At 36.5% G+C, this 16,246-nt stretch overlaps 1 protein-coding gene across 2 annotated transcripts; it reads right to left on the reverse strand.

Moving 5' to 3' along the window:
- Window positions 1-647: 647 nt before the first annotated feature.
- On the reverse strand, window positions 648-16,238 carry ESD (esterase D). 2 transcript variants are annotated; one of them, XM_034432256.3, is made up of 9 exons: window positions 16,037-16,238; window positions 10,154-10,226; window positions 7,806-7,894; window positions 6,426-6,524; window positions 5,065-5,189; window positions 3,705-3,824; window positions 3,216-3,314; window positions 2,161-2,328; window positions 648-955 (listed from the first exon to the last, which is right to left on the reverse strand). In XM_034432256.3, the coding sequence occupies exons 2-9, from the start codon at window positions 10,219-10,221 to the stop codon at window positions 875-877; spliced, it is 849 nt and encodes a 282-aa protein (XP_034288147.2). In that variant the 5' UTR covers window positions 10,222-10,226; window positions 16,037-16,238; the 3' UTR covers window positions 648-874. The 2 variants fall into 2 exon arrangements, with proteins under 2 accessions (XP_034288147.2, XP_034288148.2); XM_034432257.3 differs by having other exon boundaries at window positions 15,975-16,176.
- Between the last annotated feature and the right edge of the window lie 8 nt (window positions 16,239-16,246).

The following is a 16,246-nucleotide window of genomic DNA, read 5'->3' on the forward strand; positions in this document are numbered from 1 at the left end:
ACATGCACCCAGTCTCAAAAACATTCCTTAATACAATGGCATAGAGCCGGGGTGGGTGGGCAGGCCTACCTGCAATTTCCGCTACTGGTTCGGATGAACTGGTCTGAACCGGCTGAATACCTCTGGAAATATTGTTTGCAGACGCATATATTATGCAGACTTTCTGCGAGTATAAGTTTAAATTTGAGATTACAAAGTTTTCTTGACTGCTACCCAAATGGTAATCAAAGTTACTGTAACCCAAGTTGTTTGTGATCATCCTAGCATTGCTTCCTTTGATTATAAAGTAAAAATACGATGCTGTAAATACCATTTTCTTATTAATTTGCCCATTATGCATCTGACAAAACAAACCCTTCCATGAAGCTACAATAAAATCAGGACTCAAGCTATAAAAGGCAGAATATGCAGAAAAAGACTCCAGCACTTCTGCAAATGTGCAGAAGGTGCTTAATTGTGTTCCTTGCCAACTCTCCGCAACTAAATGAAAGTAATGGCCTTTTACTGTAAAAAAAAAAAAAAACCCACTGGTTTTGAAGTGTTTCCACTTTGTCATTTCCATTCAAAAATACATATACTGTAGTAAGATGCAACCATGAGATATGCCTGGGGACATAAACATGAAAGAAAGTGTGTACATTTATATATCCGTATTACAGTTGCAGCCTTTATTGCTTTGTGGTTATCTGAAAGAGTAATGATCTAATTCATTCAAAATTAGACAGGCATGTTAAAAATATTTATTTTGAATCATTAAATCAGGACTTCATTGCAGTTTATAGAAATACTAATCACAGGCAGAGCCTTTGCTGTTTATTTCCACTGATCACTTCAAAATTTTTCACTGTCAAGACGTTCCCATGGCAAGACTCAGTCAAGCATTGAGGTATTTGGCATGATGCCTGATATGGTCATTAATGAACGTTGCGATAAAGTAGTAACTGTGATCGTAGCCCTAAAGAGAGAAAAAGACCAGATGGTTTAAAAAAACCAAGCAACAATGTCAAAAGCATATGCATATAAGATACTTTACAACTATCACTCTGGCAGGAGAAGATATTCTCTACCACTAAGGAAAGCTGAATCACAAGCACATGGTAAGATTGTAAATCATCTCCTTGTGAGTTTCTTAAATGAACAAGAATTTAAGGCTTTAATCTCATACAACAGATACCCAGTTGTAAACAAGCTTCAACGGAAAGCGTAGGATTGTAGTATAAATGTTTAATATTTCTTTTAAAACGTAATGAATGTCCAATTGGGTGCACGGTGTTTCAAACCTGAAACACCTCTTCAGCATTACTGTAAGCGAGCTGATCCTGTTCCAGTCATTCTGGAAATGTTCCAGATACTTGTAAACCGAAACAGCCATTCCAAGTTTGGAATGGTTCCAGAACAGTCAAAACTCCTTGGAAAACGTTAGAGAACCCATTTCAAACTGTAAACAACTGCTGAATTTGAAAAGTCTTCCATGCCCCTAGTTTTCTCCTCTGTATACAGTATTTAACCTCATAGCAGCTTGATATCACAAACCCAGAAAATTACATCTTAAATCTTTAAAGCCATTACTGAAAGCAGTGTCAATCCTAACCCTAATCAGGCATGGCTGTCCTTGAACATTGCACTGCAACTGGACTTCTGAAAGATTTTCTATGAATTAGCCGAGTGCCTGACATGTAATTATTTTTCTCCTACTTTTCTCCTCCCTTCTAAAAGGTTTTACTTGAAATGATATTCAATTCACGGAAGACACAGAAATCATCATCCAAGTACACACATTTTTTAATGATTTCTAATTGATTTGGGAGCAACAAACCAGAACAAAGAGTTCCTTCTTATGGAAAAGCAATTCATTTTACTGGTAATGAATGGGCTGAAGAAAAAAAATGATGCTTAGCAAGCTAGAATTTGCCAGGGTAGGAGCAAAGCCCAGAAAAAAAATCTGATTAACCACTAACATTCCTAGATGCTTTAGCTCAACATTTAGTAAGATGGAAAAATCTATATGATACACAATTCTAACACCTAGCTTTTCAGATCCTAGGTCCTAGGAACTGATATAGTCATTTAAAAATTAATTTAATTAAATAATGACTTATCTGTCCCTTTCCAAATAAGGTTTAAGCACTAGATGCAAACAAATCAGTTTTCGAGCATTACCTGTTGCAACCTAAAAACTACTGGGATTTTCCGTTCTGTGCAAGCAGCAATGAAATTATCAGGTAGTAACTGTCCTGCTGTAAGGAACTGATCATCTTTGCCTTGGTCTATTAGGATATCCAGAGGAGAGCCTTGGTAAGATTTTGCAATGTGTGTGGCATCATAGGCCTATAAGAAAAAAAATGCATTTGCTTCTAACAATAGCATCAGCCTGGCCAGATAAAAAGGGGAGAAAGACAGGGAGACTGCAGACAAAAGGCAATTTCATGCAACAGACTTATAACCACTTGGCATCGTTTAGCTACAATGTAATACATATAATTTGAATTCTCTTCTGTTTTAGAAGTCCCAAGAATGGAACAAGCTCATTTGCAACCACTATCAGCTGGAAGAATGAAATACTTTCAACCTGGCATTCATCTCTCAGAATTATTAAACAGGCGGATGTAGTATTCCAACCTCACATCTCCCTGGTGTCAACAAATAAGGATTATCTATCTTTTTCTGACAGTAGCTGCTTTAAAATCAATATCCAGATTGTAAATTGCTAGCTATAAAACAATAGTTATAATTACAACATTAATAACTCAGTCAAAAATAGATGAATAAGAAACAATAAAATCTACAGGTGTACAAATATTTTCAAACTGAAAACACCTCTATTGTCTCCCAAACAAACTATTTCCAACTATATCAAAATTGGAAATACTTGTACCTGAAAAAGAAGAGCATTTCTAAAATGAAACAGAATTGCTTTGGACGCAAAACACATCCAAATGATCAAAGCAGTCAATTCTGGATGGGGAACTGATTGCAACTCAGAATGGAAGTTTCAGATTTGAAATGATCTGAACTAAAAATGCTTTATCCATTAACAAAACTAATACAAGTGTTCTTGAATTCTGAAAGCTGATTTGCATACCTTTGTCTGCTGGTGGAATCACAACTGGACTCTGCAGGGTTAGTTTTGAAATGGTAGAAACAGTTTATTGATATTTTTAAAACAATTGCAACTTATTCTATATTATATATGTGATGACATTTTCAGTACATACTTCCCAATTCGTTGTGTTCGATCCTAGATATCCACTAAAAGCCTTTTCCCCCCATGGACACTGTATTGGGTTGCAGATTGGAGCAAATGCTGAAACAGACTGTTTAAATATTGGTGATTAATGATTCAAATTTCTTGCACTACAATGTGAAATTATTTTTCTTCAAATAAACATTTATGAAGTTGCCATTAGTTCCAGAGCATAGCTGTTTATTTTCCCACTGTTTTATTTTCCCAACATTTCATCCTGTCGTGATTATTGTATGTATGAATATATGTATGTATGTATGTATGTATGTATGTATGTATGTATGTATGTATGTATGTATTTATTTAACCACATTGCTGCTTATTGCACACAGGGAGGTTAAATATCCAGTAAAAACCAGAGTAAAAACAAAACAACCCTTCCCCCATCAGGTATCAGACCAACCAGACGTATCAATTATTCCTTGATTTAATTTGACATGTTAAGTAGTTTGAATCTTACTTTATATTTTCCAGGATTCTTTAGGGCCAAGATGAGAGCCCCATGGCCTCCCATGGAATGGCCTGAAATTGACGTCCTTCCAGAATCAACTGGGAAATTGGCATTGATCAGATTGGGTAACTAACAGACAAAGACAAAGAAGAAAGTCAGCATACTTACATTTTCTCCTGCATGAGATGAAAACACATATTTATTCTCATCTACATAAAGATAAATGGTTCTTTACTTTGTCAATCACTGTGTCTAAAACTGGCAGGTTTACAGCATACAAGGCTCTTTTTTTTAAAGATACAGATGAATACATCATTAGTAAATTTATCATGGATGTAGTTTTGAAGCCCTTAATATATTAAGGGAGTATTCAAGAAGCATAGCAACTCCTTTCATCCTCAATGAAACATATGTTGTATTTCTTTCATTGAAGTAAACAAAAAGTCACACTGGTCTAAGATCAGACTGCGATAGATGAGAGAAAATTGAAGTAGCACATCTTTACTTAATACTACAGTCTGTAATTATATTATGGTAATGGTAGATCTCTCTCTCTCTCCCCCTCCCCTTTTTCTTCATTGATATCATTGTTTCTCAAACTTTGGGGGGTGTCACTATCCCTTTACTTGTTTCAAGTTCTTCATAACACCCACTGTCCTGTGGGCATGATGTGCAATTATTTAAAAAAAAAACATTTATTGCAGAGTTATTTCTTTGCTAACAATTACAAATACATAGGTTAAGTCATAAGGTTACAAGTCATCATAGTAATAATTTAATATTCAATGTGTAACCAAGTGTGCAGCTCATGTGAATCATATTGTTGCATTAATATCCAGCACAATCGTATGCTTCACAGCATGCAGTCAAAACAGTCCAAAGCGTGATGCTATTTTAAGCATCTAAAGTTTGATATACAGGAGAACCTCTGGCCATTCGTTCCATAACCTTGGTCGCAAACTTGATTTGGTCATGACCTGAACCTAATTTTGGAAATTTGGCACTTGCAAAAAAAAAATGATGTGGAAGGTGAAATCGGCTGCGAAAAAAATGTATGTGAATTTTTTGGTTAGAACCCGATTTGGTTGTGGTCAGAAGCGTTCATGACCAGAGGTTCTACTGTATTTATAATAATCAAAGTACACATTTACAGTTTTGCACATAATATTTGATAAGCATTTGATGGATAAGTGATGTGTAATCTTCTGCTTTCATTATCCTAATCCTCCTCCTCCTCCTCTTGGCCTCATGTCAACTAATGCCCCCCAGCAGTCACCCAATGCCACTCAAAATAATTCAAATGTCCTCCAGAGGACAATATCACTCACTTTTAAGAAACACTAATTTAGATTAATGTAATTCAAATTACCTCATCTTTTATGTAAGAGTACATGCGATAATTTGTTTTCCATAATTCTTCTGTGGCATCTACATAAAAACCGGCTCCAGTGCCAAAATCCCAGCTCTCTTCTTCTCCTTGAATATTGCATCCACCTGCCATGGAAAGCAACATTACATCCATAATCAGCAAAGTATCAGAATAGAGGCCGATACTTTGTCTTCACGAGGGCTAACTCACAAGGCTAGGGGGAAAATATCTGTCTCAAAAGCAATATTATATTCTGAAACTAACTGCTAGTCAGAAAAATCTACCTGGTAATTCTAAAATCCTTGCAGAAACTTTGCTGAGCTGCGGAAAGTCAGTTCTGAAACTGGCTTTCTATGTTGTAAGAAAAGACAGATATTCAATGTGGGTGTACATTTTTTTCCCAGTAAGAAGACCACTTCTTGGAAAAACTTATTACAACTGGATTTCTAGTAATCAGAAAGAGCCCACTGGGAAAATATTCATTATATCAAGATAGGAATGCAACCATGCCTACAGGACCTCTTTCAAAATCTATCTACCATTTATATTGATGAAAGACAACTCCCCCCCCCCCCCCAATATGCTAAATTTAATGGAGCAGGGCCATCCAGTCACTGATAAACTGGCTACATTTATACACAGGAAGCCCATCCCCCGAAGCGATCTGCTGTTCAGCCCCTTTTTGCTAGACAAGCTACTCATTTCAGGAGCAAAATGCAGGGAAGGCAGGGTAGAAAGTTAATAATTTCTACTCTTTCTGTTGAGAAAATTTAAACCAGTTATTTTCAAAAGTAGTGGCAGATACCCTAAACATGAGATTTACAACACATAAAGTAAGTACTATTTACACACGTATTTGTACATGCAGATAGTCCTTGCCTTACAACCATAATGAAATCTGCCCAGTTGTAAATCAGGTCACCCACATGACTGACCCAATATTATGACCTTCTTTGAAGCAAGCGTTAAGTGACCGCCGCAGTCTTTAAGCAAACTAATTGTTTGCTATGGTGCCAGTTTTGCTGAAAAACTGAAAATAAATTCCAGTTTTCAGCAAAAATGTCCCACATGATCACAGAATGTTGCAAGCAGCCATAAATGCAGGACAGGTGACAAACATCAGGTATGTGGTCATGTGACCATGGGGGGGAGGGGAACGAACGACAGCAGTCATTGGAACTTCGGAACCAAGTTGTAAGTACCCCTAGGAAGGTCCATTGTAACTCTGAACAGTTGGTAAGTAGTTGGTTGTAAATTGAGGACTAACTTTACAACCTGGCTTAAGTTTACTTGAGTCAGAGCATCTGTATCAAAGCCATGAGTAAACCAATTAAGCTGATGCTCTTTAATAAACCACTTACGTGGGCTGGTATCTGGAACGACTACAACAAGGCCATGTTCAGCTGCAGCTTGATGGAAACCAGCTTTGGTTATGAAGTTTTGTTCTGTACATGTTAGTCCTGAGAAGAGAGAAGAGCACTTTAATATTAGCAAGCATTCTTTATCACTAATCCAGACCAGGAAGGTATTCTCTGTGTCTAAATAATAGAAGCTACACATTTTCACTTCATAGGGAAAAAAATAAATCACTTATTTGATTTCTAGACTCCAACGATCAGATCAAATTAGGTATTTTTATACTCAGTGTTCCTCAACTTCGGGAACTTTAAGAATTCTGGGAGTTGAAGTCCACACATCTTAAAGTTCCCAAGGCTGAGAAACACTGTATATACTGTTCCAATCACCAGGTTCTGGCCAATTTAAAGTCATCATAAGCAAATAAGAGATAAATTTATAAAACTCCCAGAACCGCCACAGTGATTCTCATGCAAGCTAAAATAAGGAATATAAAAAACTGATAACCCCCTTTGCTCCTCCCAAGCCCCCAAATCAGAACTACTACAGTCCAATAAATACTCAATTGTGTACAGTGATTTAGATTGGGAAGTAGCATTCAATGCAGAAGCAAGAGAAGGTCAATAGTGAAATCAAGTGCCTTTCTTTAATTTCTTGATACTACAAACAGATAGGATGCATGGTTCCATTTTGCTAAGAGATCTAGGGAAGATCCTGAACTTTTCAGCATGTGACAGATCAATAGGAAGATAAAGCTGGAAAGGCATCTCTTGAGCAGTGATGCCTTTCATTTCTCTCTCTCCTTTTTTTCTCTCTCTCTTTCTTTCTCCCTTCCTTCCTTCCTTCCTTTCTTTCTCTCTCTCTCTCCCCCTCCCTCTCCCCCTCTTCTCTCTATTTCTATTTCTATCTCTCTTTCTCTCTATTTCTACCTCACTGTCTCTCTGTGTCTCTATCTCTATCTCTCCTAGATATAAACATCTATTGAGCCGTGGTGGCACAGTGGTTAGAATGCAGTATTTCCATTTGTCCAAAGTTGGTAAAATGAGAACCCAAATTGTTGGGGGCAATATGCTGACTCTGTAAACCGCTTAGAGAGGGCTGTAAGGCACTGTGAAACGGTATATAAGTCTAAGTGCTATTGCTATTTCAACAAGCCAGAGGATTAGAAAGATGTCAAATTCTGCCTAATACTTAATAAGGCTCAACTGACAATACAGAAAACCTGTCTTCTTCAATACTGATTCACATACAAAAGGCACACAAAGATTTGTAACCTAAGGACCCATGCTACTCTGCTTTAAAGACCTGACTTAGTTGCACTAACTAAACAACTGAATGTTAACCATCATAAATACACCTTTCAGAAATAATTTTGAAATATTCACCTGACAGCCAGTACAACACAGGACATTTCTCAGTTACTGCCTTCGGCGGTAAATAAATCCCAAACTTCATTTTACATTTCAGCTCCACACTGTTAAGAACAATACCGCAGTTAAGACAGAACATTTTTTAAAACTCTAATGTTTTTACTTGACTGTTTATTACTGCTTCAGCAGTTTTGCAACTTGCTCAGAGAACTCTGGCTTTGGGGGCTGATTAATATATAATAAACCACTAAATCATGGGTGTCCAACCTTTTGGCTTGCCTGTGCTGCATTGAATGAAGAGGAATTGTCTTGGGCCACATATAAAATATATCATATAGTTAATGCATATAAATAACAAACTTCCTTTATTTTTAATATTTTTATTGTATCTTGTGGGGCAGCATTACTAGCTATCCAAACTGCATACAGCCCATGGGCTGCGGGTTTGACACGGCTGCACTAAATAATCTAATCTAATCTAATCTAATCTAATCTAATCTAATCTAATCTAAACCAAAATAATCTATTTAAATTAGAGCTTGTAAAAATTTATTGTTGAATGAGATGTTTTTATCATTTAATGTATTATTCTTGGTAGGAATGACTATACAGCTAACGTGACAGAAAGTAACTAAATTACTGACACATGTAAAAGGAATGGGATGCACTCCAGCACAAAGACTGAAGGAAACAGAGCAGGAACACCTAATCAGAAATAATGTTGTATCTTTTCAAACTAACCAACATTTTGAATATTGCATTTTGCACCAAAAAGCCTAATAACCCAATGATGCAGTATGAAAATAAAACTGCTAATAGAGAGTCAGTTTGGTGCGTGAGGGTTAAGGCATCAGTCTAGAAAGCAAAAGATTTTAAATTCTAATCCTGTTTTAGGCATGAAAATCAACTAGGTGTCCTTGGGCCAATCCCTCTCTCTTAGCTCAACCCACCTCACAGACTTGTCATTCTGGGGAAAATAAGGGGAAAAAGGAGTGTTAGGTATATTTAGCCCCTTAAGTTATTTATAAAAAAAATAAAGATGGATTAAAAATGATAAATTAATATCATTAACAAACACAATAATATTTAACTATTCCTTTAATATCACAACTGCCAACATATTATTGGAAAGATGACAAGCACATTTCTAGCGGAACTTGGGTTTAAAGGACAGAATTAAGCTATTAGGAAAAGAGCTACGAAGATACTTGGTTAAAAGAAAAAAACTTAATGCTTTTGGAATGCAACTTCTATTAACAAAAGAATCTTGAAGCAGTGAATGTTTCCAATTTTTTTATGGGGGGAGGGAGGCGTTTTTGCTGACCCCCCTCCCCCGCTGTACTTTCTGTTCCAAATCTGTTCCAAAGAGACCATTTGGAACAGTGAGTAGTTGAAGAAATGGTGATTTGATAAACATTACTTTCTCTGCTCCCTTCCATTCACAGAAATCTTTGCTAAATCACATAGCTCCCTCTAATCAGGACCCACCAAAATGTCAAGATGGTAACTCCAGGTTTCTTTTTTCTACAGAAGGCTGCTCTCTATTTTAGAAGCTCTAATCCCAATACATTTAAAAAAACAGTATTTTGGCTGTCATTTTGAAAAGAAAATTTGCCCAGATTAATTATAAACAGACTATTCAGGCTAGCAGCATTCTTTTATGCAAGTTTTTTTTTATAAATCTCTGTTATACACAATGCAATTTCTTCCAAGACAAATGTACATAGAATCTCAAGTGTAGTTGAACTTTGGTGTTATAAAAGTTTACGATCTACAGATTTCAGTGGAATTTAGATGCAACTTAAATTAATCTGGATTTATACAATGCTGGACCTTAAAGAAGCAGGACAAGAAGAGTATTGACCACTTTGAACTTTGCTATTAGAGAAGATTCTTAAGAATACTGTGGACAGCCAAGAAAGCAAACTGATGGATCCTTGAACAAATTAACCCAGAATTCCCACTCAAGGCACAAAATGACCAGGCTCAGCTATCCTATTATGTAAAGAAGAGAAGAGGAAGACAACCAGCAGCAAGGTGGATAAATTCAGTGAAGAAGAGTCCAACATTGGGAGACTTAAAAGAACAGGTTATGGACAGGTTGTCATGGAGAAAATCAAATAAATATAATGTTAGTGCTCTCCTTTTGATGAATTCAGTTTACAAGGGAAATTAGCTTCTTCTCTTCATTTTGAAAGAAGCATATTCTTATTATCCCAGGTCTTTCTATTCAAATGTTTTCATTGCTACTTTTACAACTGCAGTGTTTAAGTCCTTTTATCTGTCTGTCTGTCTATGTACATTGTGATCAGTTTGCCAACAAGAAGTCAGTATAAAATTATTTAAATAAATAGCATATTAACCTGTCATGTTCAAACACTTTCTGAAAACCTCCAAAGCATTTGTTGCTAGAAACTTCCTTCATGGCCATGATCTCTGTTGAGGAAAAAATGAGATTTCATAAGTTAATTTTCTTCAACAAAATCACATCATCATACATAACATCTGTGTTATGTTAGAAATATTTAAGTTGCTAAAAAAATCATACAGATTTTGAAATAAAATTGCTTTAAAATGCTAACATGAAAACATACATAAAATTGTTATCATTATCTCCCACTAACCTTCGTTTTTTCTCTTCACAATTGGACAATTAAAACTCTCTCATCACATACAATATTTCTTGTTCAGCAGAAACTCTCACAAATCCGTAAGCCAATAAATTTAAGCGCAGAAGACATGAGTAATAGCTACTTTAGAATAAAGAGAGCTGTAAGACTAAAGATACTGGATTTAGGATCCAGGAGACTCAAGTTCAAGTCCACACTCAGCAATATAAACTGACTGGATTAGTTTAGATCTACTGTTAAGGGGAAATTCAGCAAAGGAATGCTATACCCACCTTATTATTAGCTTATTATTTTATAACACACCTTTCACTTAAGATTTCTTTCCATTTTTTCCTTAGTTTGAAATGGGCTGAGAAAGTCCAACATTACCTAGTGAAATACCTAACATTACCAAGTGAAATTCTGTGGCTGAGGGTGGACTAGAATCTGGGTCTTCTGATCTTACTTTGACACCTTAACCACTATACTACACTGCTTCTTACCTTGAGCTTCTGGAAGAGAAGATGGGGACAGAAATCACCAGACAAAATAAAGCTTAGAAAACAGAATTATTTCAATACTGCAGATCTTTTCCAACCAATACAGTTGATTAAAAGGTTTAAGCATTCATGAGTTGTCAAGATGGCCTTCTCTGCCCTCTCACCATTCTAATTTAAAGTCTATATGAATCAAACCACTCTATTTATCTGATGAAGTATTACACCTCACAAAAAGTATGCCTTTTAAGAACATGTGTTAGTTACAAGAGGTGCTAACAGATTCCTTTTGATTTTTTTGCTATCAGACCTGGTGCTTTGCTTAACATTTGACACAGAAACTCTTACTACTTCAATCTGATCCCATGGACCTTCAGGCGGGTAGATAAGCACTCTTATATTAATATTTACAATTGCTTTACAAGCCTTTGATAAGGAGGGAAGGTTTTGGAACACAGCCTTGCTTAAGGCCTAACTCAAATTAGCCCGTAGTCTACTTTGGGAGGTAGGGCTCCATGCCAGGCATAGAAATCTGACTGAATTCCATTTAGAAGTTCCTGCCAAGGAGCTAACAGAAAAATGCTGTTGAGAGGGAAGGGAAAAATTCAGCTCTTTTGCAGTTACAGTGCTTACATCCATTTACTACTATTTTCATTTTAATTTTTCCCCCCAAGACTTTGCAGAAAATAAGCCATCACCACTTTCTTTTTTCCTACCAGTATTTGTGCTCCATGCAAACTGAATCTGATAAATGAGTTTTGCCATAATAATTGCTGTCATAGGAGGAGAAGGGTATAAAAGTTATAATAATGCTCAATTTCCACTTTCCGTAGAAATTATCATTTTACTTCTGGAATAACCATTTACAGAATGAAAGTATGGATTTTGTTCATCTGTCACACCTGAGCCGTTTTAACACACACATCTTCATTTGTCATCTTCATCCATTTAACATAGCACAATTAGAGCTACACCACACTAAACTATTGATTGGTTTGCTTGAGCAACAAGCCATGATCTGCAAACCACAATAATAGAAGTCTGCCCAGTCCATTAAACCAAAACTAAAACAAAATAAATCACAGGATTCGAAATGCCTATAGCTATCTAGGGAGCCAAACAGATGAAGTGAGCAGAAACATCCTGAATCCTCTCTTGTGTAAGCAGGTTCCATAATGGGAAGGAAATAATTCACTCAGTTCTGATTTATATACCGCTGAAAATGGGAAATTCCCCAGAGCAGTTTGCAGCACCTGTTTGCTCTTCATAAATTCAAAGCTCTTGGCATCAGAATTACCTCTCAAAGAGGGAAACAGAGGCATCCACAAACAATATTTTGAAACTTTATTTGCTCTTTAGAAATTTATTAAAATGGCCTGGTGCAACATGGACAGAATGAACAATATCCGAAAACAAGATTATCAATTAAACACAGACATTTATGGCTTCTGCATGTTACACTTAGATGCAAGAATATGGGTTGTGTCATTAAGAAAAATGAAGTGTATTAAGAATATATCACGGACGAAAATGTTCTGATGAAAAAAGAAGCAATCTTCTTATAATCAGTGAGCTATGGGAAGGGTGATTCAACTTTAACAAAATCATGTTTTCCTTTTCTTAATCTTGTCTTAATCTTAATTTCCTGCATTTTAAAAAATAAATTCTTATATATCATCTGGCTGCCTTATATCCAAAGATCATAAACGAAAAACCTTAGACTGCTTCCCCCCAGCTTCAGATATATTGGCACTGCAAATTTCAGGGACATATTTCAGAATATAGGGCTAGGGGGTTGAAGGTTAAAACGTACCAAGAACAGTTACAGGGATTGGGCGTGTCTACTCTAAAGAAAAGGACTAGGGGAGACATGATAGCTCTGTTCCAATATTTGAGGGGCTCCTACGAAGACGAGGGAGTCAAATTATTTTTCAAAGCACCAAAAGGCAAGATAAGAAACGATGGATGGGAATTAACCAAGGAGAGAAGCAACCTAGAACTAAAGAGAAATTTCCTAACGGTGAGAGCAATTAACCAATGGAATAGCTTCAGTGATGGATCACCCAGAACTTCTGAAGGCTTTCAAAAAGAGACTGGGTAAAGAATCCCATCCCATCCCATCCCATCCTCAAATCCCATCCCATCCCATCCCATCCCATCCCATCCAATCATCCAATCATCCAATCCTGTCCAATCCAATCCATCCTATCCTATCCTATCCTATCCTATCCTATCCTATCCTATCCTATCCTATCCTATCCTATCCTATCCTATCCCTATTCCACTCTATTCCCATTTATCTGAAATGATATAGGGTTGCCTGCTTGAGCAAGGGGTTGTACTAAAAGACCTCTGAGGTCTATTATTCTATGTTCTATGTACGCAACAATTACTGGAGTCCAAGAAGATTTGTTTTGACAAGGATGGGCTTACACTAATATTAGTAAAAACCACAAAGCAATCAAATTAATAGAAAATGAAGAAGTTACAGTACTCTAGGTTTTTAGAATACAGTCAAGCATGTGCCACACAACAACCCAGACTTAACAGTTGTTGATAAGAAACACAAAAAAATCTGGACAGTGGACACTGCAGTACCTGGGGACAGCAGAATAGAAGATAAAGAATTGGAGAAACTCACACAATACAAAGACCTGCAAATTGAAGTAGAACTCCTATGGCAAAAGAAAGCAAAGATCATAGATGCCTTGAGTGCCATCCCAAAACATCTGGAGCACCACTTGAACGCCATTGGCATTGACAAATTTACCATCAATCAACTGCAAAAGGCAGCTTTATTGGAACAGTTTACATTCTGCAACAATCCTATTAACACCATCAAACATCTGCCTAATCAAGGTCCTTGGGAAGGACTTGAAGGTGGACAAAAATGCCAAATCCAGTTTGAACATCCAGCTGAGTGGATATGGACCATATTAAATATATATCCTGTCCGACTCCCAGCAACTCTGAGTCATTTATTTAATACCAACTTGCTTAAGCCTAATAGCATAATAAGCTGTTATGGCACTATCTAATATTTTGCTCTCCCATCTATAAAATAAAATGATAGGTGATAAACTCTGCCAGTATTATCTTATATTTCCCACAGGTATCTATAAAAAGATGCCCTGTGGAGTAAGTAGCACTGAATTTGTACCATCAAGTGAGGACTAAATGTCCAGTAAATGACACTACACTGTAAGGATTTTAGTGCAATTTACATTTCCTTTAATAGATCATAAGAATGATTTTATCCAGTAAAAAGTCCATGAAGTACATTCTTTGTTGTTCTTCTAAAAATTGTCCTACAGATAGGAATGAAAGAGTCCTTATACAGCTTGCTAATGACATTTTTAAATATTGCCTTTTCTTATACACTACTGACCACAGAGATGTAGATTTTCTGGAAACTGTTGAACTGAGTACTATCCCAACTGACATTTTCATCTCCATATCCATTGCCCACATATTATATTACAGGTAGTCCTCAATTTACAACAGTTCATTTATGACCGTTTAAATTTACCAACACCACCGAAAAATGTGACTTATGAGCATTTTTCACAGTTACAAGCTTCACAGTTACAACCTGTAGCATCCTCATGATCATGTGGTCAAAATTCAGATGCTTGGCAACCGGTTCATAGTTATGACCGTTGCTGTATCCCAAGGTCATGCGATCATCTTTTGCAACCTTCTGACAAGCAAACTCAATGGGGAAGTAAGATTCACTTTACAACTGGGTTACTAACTTATCAACTGCAGTGATTCACTTAACAACTGTGGCAAGAAAGGTTGTAAAATGGGGCAAAACTCACTTAACAAATATCCCAGAAATTTCGGGCTCAATTGTGGTTGTAAGTTGAGAACTACTTGTATTTGATATGAAAAAAATTAGATTGAGCCTATTTTATGGGATTTGAATAGTTCTTTTAAAGAAACTAAATGCTCAAATGAGAAAAATCTCTCAGTAAAAAAATCATCCAATTTTTTATAGTGAGTATATATTCTTGCTACTAGATTTTTTTCATACCTGTTTTCCTAGTCCAGTAAGGAATGTAGAGCACATATTAGAAGTTATGGACACAGTCTCTAGATTATATATGTAATTTTATGGGCTAGAACTGAGAGACTGAGTTCTAGTTCTGCCATAGGTATGAAACCTTGCTGGGTGACTTTTGGGCCAGTCATTATATTTAGTCTTCAGTGTCAGGCTTGGGCATCAAGGCAGTCACTTTCAACCAATGGATCAACACTTTCTTTTTTTAAAAAAAGCCAATTCTCACTGGTGTGGAAAAACACTAGGAAGGAAAATGTATGGATTGAAACAGCAACAATATACAATACAACCTGGCTGGCCACATGAATGTGACAACATAGCATTTAAAAGTCAACAATATTCTATAATTAGTTCATGGGCTGACTTCATTATATGTGGAACAAAAAAAGTAACTCACAATTCTGCTTAAATATCTATTCTGTATAGAATCCAATTCGACTAATACATCTTCATTTACTTGTTTCAGTTATATATTTTGCATTTGTATGTGCACGCTTTGTTTTAAATTATAAGCTGCCACATCTTTAACAAACACAGCTTTTTTTGGATTGGCATTACTTCAGTGAGACAGGCAATTCTGGAAAGTGGATAGGGCTCTTTCTCTTTTTTGGTTTTGTTTAAATTGGTGTGCATTTGTAAAACAAACCGATTGGAAGAATGCAGGCTTTGATACCTCTCTCTACTCTCCACTTGCTGTTTCCTCTATTAAAAGCAAAAAAAATAAATAAAAATGAAGTCTCTCTCTTTTTAATAGCCTTGTAACTCTGTAACCTCCATGTTTAAGAATCACGTGGAAAAATTAGAAATCATTAATTTATCCCAACTAATAAAACCGTTTTAAAAGAAAGTTCAGCGGGAGAAAATATAGGTAATTTATCCCTGGTCCTTTTATACAAACCCAAAGTGAGAGTGTGTTTGTGCAATTATTGTTTCCCCCATTTCCCCCTTTTTTTAAATACAAGAAGTGTAGCTTGCACATCTACGTTCCAGCATGAAGAAAATAAACCCAGCTCACCAATCTTTTTTATAACGATCACGGAAAGAGCGGGAAACCAGCACCGTTGCAGGAACGCTCACCTTTTTAATGGGTTTGCAATTGTTGCTTGCGCTCGAATTAGTCACTTCAGGCCCCGGATGGAACGAAGAAAGGTGACTGATTTATAGGACCCAGCTTAGAGCCTCTCCCTCACTTTGGATAGGCTCGCTCACCCAACCCCGATGCTTTCATGGGAGTCGTAGTTCTCTAAAGCCCTTCTCCGCATGATTCGGAACGAAGAACAGCACTCA

This window comes from Pantherophis guttatus, chromosome 1, assembly GCF_059756535.1.
Source record: "Pantherophis guttatus breed Tessera chromosome 1, ASM5975653v1, whole genome shotgun sequence".
In the NCBI taxonomy this organism is placed as follows: domain Eukaryota; kingdom Metazoa; phylum Chordata; class Lepidosauria; order Squamata; family Colubridae; genus Pantherophis; species Pantherophis guttatus.

What these genes read in the sequence shown, in the direction of transcription:
- ESD (XM_034432256.3), bottom strand. Translation starts at nt 10,221, where the DNA reads ATGGCCATGAAGGAAGTTTCTAGCAACAAATGCTTTGGAGGTTTTCAG. An exon ending in AAAGTGTTTGAACATGACAG is followed by an intron (nt 7,895 to 10,153) that starts GTTAATATGCTA and finishes TGTTCTTAACAG; the next exon opens with TGTGGAGCTGAAATGTAAAA. An exon ending in TAGTTTTTAGGTTGCAACAG is followed by an intron (nt 956 to 2,160) that starts GTAATGCTCGAA and finishes TTCTCTCTTTAG; the next exon opens with GGCTACGATCACAGTTACTA.